At 41.9% G+C, this 10,843-nt stretch overlaps 1 protein-coding gene across 2 annotated transcripts; it reads right to left on the bottom strand.

The window, feature by feature from the left end:
* Positions 1-156: 156 nt before the first annotated feature.
* Positions 157-10,574, bottom strand: LOC310896462 (uncharacterized protein). Of its 2 annotated transcripts, XM_083828774.1 has the most exons (4): positions 5,765-10,574; positions 5,500-5,618; positions 4,743-4,812; positions 157-2,902 (listed from the first exon to the last, which is right to left on the bottom strand). In XM_083828774.1, the coding sequence occupies exons 1-4, from the start codon at positions 5,874-5,876 to the stop codon at positions 2,892-2,894; spliced, it is 312 nt and encodes a 103-aa protein (XP_083684900.1). In that variant the 5' UTR covers positions 5,877-10,574; the 3' UTR covers positions 157-2,891. The 2 variants fall into 2 exon arrangements, 1 of the variants encoding a protein (XP_083684900.1); XR_014581509.1 differs by having other exon boundaries at positions 157-4,812; positions 6,104-10,574.
* Positions 10,575-10,843: the final 269 nt, after the last annotated feature.

The following is a 10,843-nucleotide window of genomic DNA, read 5'->3' as shown; positions in this document are numbered from 1 at the left end:
TTCTATGTGGTGTTTTTACTAATGAGATACTACCTGTTCCTGCGTCTCTGCCTATGTCTGTGATTTCTTGTTATTATATATTACCAAGCAGAAGAGTAAGTGACTCTTCTTGGGTGAGGAGAAGATTTATGGTTCCAGTTGAGATGTTTACAGCCAGATGGACCCACTAAAATGAAGCCATTCTGTACAGCACATTCTAGTATATTTTCTTCTGCCTGGAGAAGCATCTTGCATTTCAATAGCAAATGTTTGCTTAGGCAAGTACGTATATCTCTTGGAAGGTTACATTTGTGAGGCCTTCACAGTCCTGGTGCATATGTTTAATCAAAAGACTATAAGGCACTGTATGTTCCTTGAAGATTTGAGATAAGACTGTTGTAACAGTTCTTCATTGTTTTTTACACCCCCTCTAGCGTACACCAAAATTTCAAACAAGTTCTAAAAGTCATATAGATATCTAGACATGGATATATGCAAAACAGCACATTCCAATTTGCATATGCTATTGATAATAAGCATAAACAGACATCACTTGGCTTTTCATACAGCAACATTTTCATACAAAGTTGTGGAGAATGTGAAATCTCATCAGACTATCCAGTCCTCTCATGAATATTAGCACAAGAAATGCTTTATCATTAAGAATCTGCTAAGAGTTATTCTCAGCTACTACGTTATACTAATTAAAATGGTCAGATACATGTGAAAACAAGGACATGAAATTGCTAATAGAATGAATAAAATATTTGAGATACTGTATCTTTTCATAGTGCTGGTTGTTTTTGTCATTTCCATGTACTTTGCTTGGCCATGCAGTAATTTATAATCCAGAAGAGGGCCTTGCAGTTCCACTAATGAATTAAGAATACAAGCCCAGTTCGATCTTGATTATGTTGCTCTTAGTGGATAGTTATCTTAAACACGAAATGTAGTTTAAATAATTGATATTCAGAAATTTGAGAAATGCCTTAACTTTTTTTTTTTTTTAATGTGGAAGAGTGGTTTAGAATTCTATGACTATAAAAATTGAGTACAATTAAACCTTTTGGATATTTCAAATGAGTTTGTTCTGGTTTTTTTAAGAGCATTAAAATCATTACTTTGTCACCATTGCTCCTAATAGTCTAGAATTTATATTTTTGTATTTACTTACTGTTTACACAGTGAAAAGGGAAAGGAGCATTTTTACCGTAATACCTAATCTCAGAGTTTAGAAATACTCTTCCTTTAACGTGAGCCCCTTAAGTTACATCTGTGACCTATCCTGTCCTCCTGACCCCATGACCATTCCTTACAACACTCAGATATTTTTCCCTCCATAAGGAAAAGTAGTTATGACTACAAATAGAGATTCTTTTACCTTCAGAGCTGCAAGGGCTCATGAAACAGACAGTGATGGTGGAAAAGCTATTTAGAAAAAGACCATTTTTAATGACTGTGATGACCAAAAAATGGTCACACCTGGGGTTACTGTGTTTGGTTAGTAATACAAGGTAGCTATGTCTGCATACAGATACGTATATTCTCAGCTGGACTATAATTTTTCCGTATCTTGAAGAAGTCCAAATTAAAGGAAGACTTTAGGCTTCTAGACTCTCACAGACACCAATGACAGTAGGAAATGGAAGCTACATATTGTTTTGGACCAGAACCTAAGTCTCTTGGCACCTATTCGTCTGCAGAGTGACTAAGAACACTTTCCTTCCCCACTGTGTTGTTTCAAAGAAGAATGGTGTTGATATTTGCATATTATGACAGTAGGAGCCACATAAAAAAGCAGACAGATTATTGGTAATAGAAAGAACATTTTAAAAGCTGTGTCCAATTCCACAATCCTTAAACATGGAATAAAAAATACTTTTTAACAGGAATTGGTAATAACCTGTTGTTTAAAAAGCAGTTTAAGTCCTGCTCTGAGCTCAGGGAGACTGAAGAGGGTGTCAAAAATTTCTGTGAAGAGCAATCAAGGATAACAGCGTGCATTTTAGATAATGGACAAGAAAGAAGAATAGCATAGCAAGGTAAAAAATGTATTACAGAAAAGTTGCAAAAGATTCTTCTGTTTACTATTTGCGGTAGTAGTAGTATTGGAAGACACATGCAGATGCATAGTTTTAAGTACAATACTCAACTATCTTAGGGAACAGACTGCTAAAAGGTTACATTGAAAGCAAAAATGCAGCCCATTCTGCTTAACATCCTACTACTTATGTGAGCAAGAACAAATGCAGATGCACAGGTGTTTTTATAAGAGAAACTACTTGTGTTTGAAGACAAGCCACTCAGCAGAGCCATGGCATGACATCTTGACAACTCGCATGTGTTCAGCCATCTCGTTCTCTCTTCCACCTATTCCTCAGTGCTATTCCTCTCTACCTGTAAACTGCCAGGCTCCCACAATGGTAGCGGCAGCTCCTGCTGCTCTTCTTGTGGGCAGGCACCCAGAGAGGCTGCTCCTATTTGTCTCTACCTGCCACTGCCTTCAGAGGTGTGCCTGGGGCAGTTGTTTCTGTCTCAGACATGTTGCAGCTCTTCCTAAGTATGAGTGGACCGAGAGCCTTTTCAGAAGGGGAAATCATTCCAGTTATTTTCTGTGAGCAGGTGACTGCTTCTGTCTGATCTGAGCCTTCTCAAGGCCAGACAGCGAGATGTCTTGTTCCGAGCTAGGGCTGCAATACGTTTGGCCCTATTTCCCTCTCTCGGAAACATGTTTTCCTGCAATATGCATCAAGAAGACGGAGCACACAACCCCCTTAAACTTCTACAGTAAGTTTTGAGTTTGTTGTTCAGAGTAAGATTCACAAACCTGAACGCTTCACAAGAAGGACGTCTGAGATCCTGGGCAGCCAGCTCTCGGTTCAGGCTCAGAGTAACATCTCCGTGGCCAACCTTTACACATGGGCTGGAAGAAGGCAGAAGGTGGCCACCGCTGTTACAACCAGATCAGCAGACCACCTTTGCTGGCCCAGATCAGAAAATGATCTTACAAGAAACAGTATTAATGAAATAGAGAAAGAAGAATGTCAGAAAAAGAATTAAATTGTTGTTGGATTGCTTATTTAGCAAGAAGGAGACAGTTGCTCATGGCTGCAGAAGCATAGGCTTGGTTTGTAACTGTTGCTACCAAACAAGATCTTGCAGCAAACCAAGCCGGAGGCACCCCAGGAGTCAATAGCTGATTGATACACAACCTGTAAGAAGTGTTGCTGTCTGCTTGCTAGGGGCCTGGACCTAAGGCTTTGGCTCTAGCCCTAAAAGAGTGTCAAGTGCAACAGCCTTAATTGTTGCTGCCACCTGGAAAACCCAGAGCAGCAGCTTATAAATGCTGCTATTCATTTTCACAATGCTTTTACTTATTTATATCTGTGTCTGTTGCTGCATAGCAGGCCTCTAGAGCAGCAGTAAATATATTCAACTGGTTTACTTAAAGAGGTTTAAATGCCTCACATCACAGTTTTTCCCTTGCTACTTGATAAATAAATATGTAGGCTTCAGCATTACATTTACCTTGGACTGTATTTTTGCCAGTTCATCACAGGCATGCATGGTTTTATTTCAGCATTTGGTTTGCTTGTCAATAGTCTGACATCAAAATATATTGACCCAGCTAGGAGGGCAAGGAAGCAAAACAACACGGCTTTGTCTCTGCTAAACCAATTACAATGACAATCCAAGGCTATAATAAATATGTCTTGTGACTTGCACACTAGAAGAGAGGCTGAATTTAAATTATAGCTTTGGGTTTTGAAATGCTCACTGATCCATTCCACTCCTATTAAGAGCGCCTTCCGCTCTGCGAAATTAAGTGATATCTTTACATGACAGTTTAATTAATTTATTTTTCAATATGTACATTTATGGAGTTTCTCCATTAAGCTTTTGAAATGTCTGTAGGTCCTATGCGTTAATGTAAATGCGCCATGGCCCATAATTACCTTTGGCAGGCTTAGGGCACTGATAAAAAGATTATATTTTTAAAAACTAAAGTCTTCAAACTTCCCCAGCGCTTGGCAGGAAATCTATTTCTGTGTTTTATTTGGAGCAAGACTGGGGAGCCTGCAGCCAACAACTCCAGTGTAGGCAGTAACTGTTACATTTTAGAAGAAAATACATTTGACACTAAATGAGAGAAGGAGAGAGGAAGACAATTAGTGCTAGAGTACTAGAAGCAGCTGTTTGTTTGTTTTGCCTTGTGGCTGCCAATATATACCCTTATCATTAAAGTGCATCTCAAAATGGGGTATTTTCTACAAAATTACTTCACAAAACATGGATCTTTGTCTTCTTAAGGGGCTGCCCCAAAATGAGTTTATCTTCCTTTTTCACAATAGCTCTGTGATAGCCAAGAATGCCGGATTCTCCCCTTGCCTCCTCCTCCTTCCTTTCTAAAAATGAACTTTTCAGGGATATGAAGAACTCAGAGAAGTTTGAAGGAGAGCAGATGGCCAGCAGTGATCCAATAGGATGTAAAACTTCAGTTAGGTAGTCGCTTGGCAGTCAAGTGCAAGTGAGCCTGTGATGTTTCCATAGCGATGTTTTTACATGGTGCCTTACTTTTGTCTTTTGAAAATCTAAGCGGTTTAAAAAAGGACGATAACATAAAATGGAGGGCTCTGCAGACCTGAATTTGTGGCGTGGTGTAATTAACTCTGCCCTTCCCTGTCTGTGCAAGCAGGGAACCAGAGCAGCAACTTGGGCTCCTCACCACTGACGAGAGGCGCAGAGACCTCAGCTGCACTTACCCTTGCCAGCTTCAGCTCGTGTGGTGCTTGTGTGGGCTGCTCGAGTTGCTGGATAAAGTAGGGGCAGTTTCTGAAATTAAGAAATGACTCAGATGCTAGTGTTGTTGGGGAGGGATTGTTCAGCCACCCATTTTTATGGTGTCAGGATTTCACATTTACATAAGGTGGAAGGTTTTGGGGGGCACTTTTGTAATCTTCAGAGCTTTCTCTACAAAAAGGAAGCAGTGTAATAAAAATTGACATGACTTTGATTCCTACTTTCTCCTTTTGAAGTCTGAGAGGTAGCCATTAAAGTTGCATTAATTTGTGAGGTTATAAACAACTGCCATTATCAGTGCAGCCATATTGGGTGAGAGAAACAAGATTTGTAGGGAGAAGCAATATCTTTTACTAAGCCAAATGATACAGTTGGAAAAAACAGGCAAGCTTTTCAACAACCAGCCGTGGGGACACTGCGTTCAATAGCTTACCGGCTTTTTCCCCACACCTAATGAAAGTAAAATGAAAATAAGTACATGTATCCACATACTATCTCCCTGCACACCTACATCTGGATAAATTTGACTATCACCTGGTCTGACTAAGAAAAGAAGTTGGAGGAGTCTGTGGACTCGTGGCAAACTGCTCTGGAATCCCCAGCAGCCCCCCTCTGCTGCCTTTGCACAGATGGGTCAGGCCAGAGCTTTGTGAGGGCCCTGAGCAGTTTTCCTTTCCCGCAAGACTCCCAGCAAGGTGCTCGGTACAGCACCACACTTACCTCTCGCCCTACGGGATGCGTGTTGGCGTGCAGGGGATGGCAGCGGCCCCGCTGCTGTGGCTGTGACCGCTGTCTGGAGCAGGGGGACTCCCAGGGAGAAGCAGCTTCCTGCTGGAGTGCTGTGGAACAGAGCAACGGTAAGTTGTGTAATCTGTGATTTACAAATCCCCGAGTGAACTCCCATGAAAGCTGTGGTACAAGCAAATGAAGTATATTTAGCCTGGGAACAAAATTACCTAGCTGCCTTCCCGTGCTCTGGCCTCACCTGTGAACTCAGAGTTACCCAGCAAGGAAACCCTCCACTTGTGTCGTGGCCAGTCTGTTATTGCTAAAGCTGACCCTGCAGACAGCAAGGAATTCTTTTCTAAGAAATCCATTTTCTCATCCTCTGCAACTTATTTCCAGTCATGTTGTGCAGCACTTGTGCTGGCAGCAGCAGTAGCAGCCTGAATGAGTCACTCAGAACGGCACCTGGCAAGTGCGCTTCTTAATAGTTGAGCGCTTATCCTGTCAGGGAGCTCCATCAGGACGTTTGAGCTGCCACTTACAGCAGGGAGGGCTGAAAGCTCTCTGCAACGGTGGCAACAAAACCCTGGTTACTTACACTGTAGGGCACTTCAGTAGCATTTCCACCACCAGAAAAATCTGGCAGCTTTGGCGTGGGCAGCTGCAGCTTGGGGAGTTTTTAAGTATGGGTTTCCATAGTCCTTGCAGAACTGTTGCTCTCCTGTGCAGCAGAGGGCAGCTAGGGAACTGCCTTTTGGTGGGCTGGAGCTGGGCCAAGTGGATCGGCTCAGGTGCATCCCTTTCCCATCTTCACCTGAATCTTGTGCCATGGCTGTTTCCTCAGTGCTCGTTCGCTTCACTGTGTTGTACTGGCAGTTCGTTTGGTTCATTCCTGCAGGGCGTATTCAAGGTAGGGCAACTTGTAAATCCTCCTGCTACCTGTACCCTAAGACAGGGTTACAGAATGCTCCCATTTCGAGCCACCTGCCTGCTCATTTCATGTTTCCGACCACTGTTGGACAGGGCTATTCAGCAGCCAGCAGGACTTTTCTTGCATGCTGAGTTAGTTACAAAACTGAAGGATGCCTTTGTGGCTGGTGCTACGCTGAGTTCAACGCAGCCATACTGAAGCACATGCCTCCCTCTCCGTCTTGCTGCACATTTTTTTCATTCTGTGCCCTTTTTCTCCCTTCCTGCCTTCCAAAAGCCATACACAGCCGCACCATATAGCTGAGAGCAACAGTGATGAGGAGCCCCTGCCCTCCTGTATTTCTGCTGCTGCTGTTAGAATAATGCCAGTTCCTACAGAGTGATAACCCACAACGAGCCTAATGAAACAGCAATCTGGCATTAAGATGCGTATATAGTTGCCATTTGTTAAATTGACAGGTGACATTTGGAACATGCAGCCCCTATTCATTTTTAAAGCTAAATACTCTTTCAAAATAAAGTCTTTGCCATGAGTTTTAAAGATTTCCAGCCTAGACAGGGCCAGCTGTGCTTTTACACAATTTCTGGGCACGAGGTCAGATTCTTAGCAGCTGTAATTTTTTGTTGCAATGAACTGGACATGTCATGAACAATAAACAATTACCTGCCTCATAGATTACCTTGGACTCTAGTTTTTGTTTTTAACCTTTTCATGTAGAACTATTTATACAACAGGAAACAGAAGGTTTTGACACACAATTTTTAATTGACTTGAATTTCATCATCTGCTACCTAGTCCTACTCTTCTGCATTTTTTATATTTACAGTAAGAAGACGCCAAAGGGATTCTCTGAACACCAATAATTTGAAATTTGTTCATGAGCAACAAGACTCACCTTTCTTACAAACTAATACCTCAGACACGTTATATTTCAGGAACAGTTAAGAATGTCAATGGACTGAGCTCATCCAACTGAAGAGCACAGAAATCATGGCAAGGACTCACCATTCCTTTCCACCTTCAAATTGATATCAACATATTCAATAGTATACTTATGATAACTTCCATTTCCAAACCCAGAAATGCTCAGAAGAAAGAGGTGCTCAAACTTTATCAAAGTTGTACTCTTATCAAGCACTTGGCTGTTACCTCATACTTACCAATTTTATTGTCCAGAGAACTCATCTCACCATTTCTTATTTAATGTATTTTCCACATTACTCCATTTTAACACTAGGATATTATTCCACTACTGCTAAGCTGCCCCTTCAGCTTATTTTTGCATGTAAAAGAGGAAAAATGAGGCCTTCTAATATGGAGAAAAGCTGATTCTAGATGGCTAGTATTGACCAAAGAGAAGGAAGCACCTTCTGTGGATATATGCCAGGCACAAGAGCAGAAGATAGCGTAGTTCACCTCATGTCCTTTCAATGACTAAGCCAAGGTTGTCAAAAGGCAATGTCTCTTGACAGATGCTTTCCCCAGCAGCTAAGGCAAGAGCAGCCAAGAGTGTGGCCAGCAACCCTCTCACACTGCATCGGATTTGCCAAGAGTCACGGCCACACGGGAACCACAAGAGGAGCAAGAGCCTGCAGAATGTTTGAGTCACAGGGACATTTTCTTTCTTCAAGTTAAAAGAAAATCTTCAATGATTTACATATGAATTGCTTCTAATGAGGACACACAAGCTCAGTTTTCCAGCAGACTTTCAACAAGGCCAAAATTAAGGATACAATTACATGGCAGAATACTAGACTGAGATCTTCATGGTTTTTATGTCAACAGTGAAGTCAGCCACTGCTGGTGGGTGGGAAGCAGCTCTCTTTAGGGATGTTGAGCTGGTTGATTTTCTGATTACTTCAGAGAATTTTAAAAATAGCAAATTATAATAACAGGCCTATAGACTCTGTAGCAGCTTTCTGATTAATGTGAACCTCAAGATACATGCTAAATTCTCGTCCATAAGGTATGCTGTTTAGAAATTTTCTGGATGCTATTTTAACCTATGTCTTCTGAGTCACATTAGTCAAAAGAATTGGCCTGTAATTTAATTATTGCAAATGGTGCATCAATGAGTTATTTCCTAGGAAAGAGAGTTAAGAAAACCCTACACTGCAATTAATGCTGAAATGGAACCCTTTTTCTTTGGTCTTCTGAAATGTTTTCCGTATGACAGGAGCCAAGTGAGACTGAAAGAGTTTTGAAAATTCTATTAGAAAGTCATCTTCACCCAGAGCTTTCCCAGAGACCAGAGGTTTTATGACTCCTTTTTATTTCTTCCTCTGCTATGGGACTACCTAACTGTTCTCTAATTTCCTGCAGAATTATAGGTATTTCCAATTTACTTAAGAGACCTTGAGTCTGTTCAGCTGTGCAAATGACTCAGATTAGTTACAGGATTTTAGAATTCAAAGGAGACATCGTTAAGGTCCACAGAGTTTGTAGCTCATACAACAGATGACCATACACAGGAACAGCATAACACCCTGTGCTTTCCTTCCTGAACTGTACTGCCAGAAGTTCCTAGACATTTCCTCATGGCTCTTAATCTCTGCTTTTCCACCATTTTGTAAGCAAAAGATTCTCAACTTTTGCTTCCTGTAGAAATGTAAGTAAAAAGCAATTGTGCACCTGAATCACATCAAATGAGAGACCCTCACTATCCTGCTTCCTCAATACCATGCAGCTTGATGATTCAAAGCAGATGAATCAAGAAAATCAGCAACATTAATGATTCTTCATGGGATTTCAGGGCTGTCCCATACTGAGGCAAGGAACCTGGAAAGGTTTTCAAGCCCTATGATGTTTGAAAGCACTGTGAGGTGAAGAGTATTGCTTGTTCTGTGATCCACTCCTCCAACCTTCCTTCTATACTGTCGGCTTTGTCAGCTCTGTATATCATGTAGGTAGTTTGTTTTCGGGCATTCACACTCTACAAATGAAACTCAGGTCTTTCTGAACTTGCTAGTAGCCTGATCTGTGGTCTGCCCATGCCTGACTCATCCAGAACACCTAACAGAGAGCTTGGGCACTTCCCTTCAGACATCTTCTAGAGCCTAGCCCGCAACCAAGCTAGACTCAAAAGCTGTGCAGATGGCACACAAGGTTTGAACTTGTGAATGAGCTTAGAACCTCTTACAGAGAGTTGGACTATACCACGTGAGACACTTTAGAAACTCGGCTGAACTAGGTTACCGTTGCCTTAACACTTTCCAAGGAGTGCCTTCCGGGGATAGCATTTCATGCAATCTCAGGATATTTCACTTGGTTCTATACAGCGTGCCTATTTTCTTCCTGACAAAAGGAAAAGGTGAGAAATAGAGGGGACTAATAAAAAATGTCACAGAAAGAAAAAAAATCAAATAAACCCAAAAGATATGGCAAGCCAATGTGCTGCACATGCAAAATGCTAATATGCAACATCATTAAAGCCTTGATCCTGTGAAATGTGTAGGGCATTCCTGGCAGCCTGTTTTGCTGACAGTCCTATTTCTAATACATCTCTCTCCTAATTTGCTTCTGCAAAAAAAGTTGTGTGTGTTTTGTTGTTGTTGTTGTTGTTTTAATTACTTTGGGGAAAAGGCAAGGGGAATGGGTGCAATGGAGTTGCAAGAAAAATAAAAGCTATGAGCTTGAATTAATTAAACAAATGACCCATGCAATCAAGGAAGATGGTGGAGACCAGGTTTCTGCACTTGAGCTATTCCTGGAGGCTGAAGGGAGAACAAAGGGACTGAGCTGGTTCTAACCTCTACAGCAGGTTGCACCAGAAGATCTGTACCCTCTGTCCTCCAAGGCAGAGAGCAGACACAAGGAGATGTAATTATAAAGAGCCACACAGTTTACATACTCTACTGATCTTAGCAGCAGCCCCTCTTTAATTCATGCTGTGTTTGGGGAGACTCAAAGTCTGGCATGCCAAAGTTTGGGATTGGGCTGGAGGCAATCTTTGTGCTGTGGGAGAACCAGTTGTTTCAAACTATTTCTAGTGCACTGTGTTCTCCACCACTTCTAGCCACTATCTAGGAACCTGTGAACCGACGCTTGTGTTGGCAAGGTGGCTTCTCTACTCCAGGTAGACTCATGGTGGGAAACCCCATCTGTTGTAAAAACCACTTCTCTTTATCCAGCCCCTCCTCCCCTCTCCCTCTACAAGCCCTGCAGGCTCAGTGTCTCTGTATCCCACTGGAATCAGTCTGTATTTACCTGGCTGTACATCTGCTCCTTTTGTTGAGTGTACAGCACCGTGTTGGGCTTTGGTGATCCCACCAGTGCTTGACCTGCTCAGAATACATGAGTTCACAGACACCAGGAACCTCTCCTCCACAGGATGCCTATGTAAATACATCGTGTGTGTGTTTAGTTTTAAGACAAGGTTTGGGCTTGAGCGTGACTGATAGAGCAGAC

The sequence above is a fragment of the Anser anser genome, assembly GCF_964211835.1.
Source record: "Anser anser genome assembly, chromosome: 3".
NCBI lineage: Eukaryota > Metazoa > Chordata > Aves > Anseriformes > Anatidae > Anser > Anser anser.
Note: the sequence above shows the minus strand (reverse complement) of the source record. Positions and strands in the feature narration are given on the sequence as shown.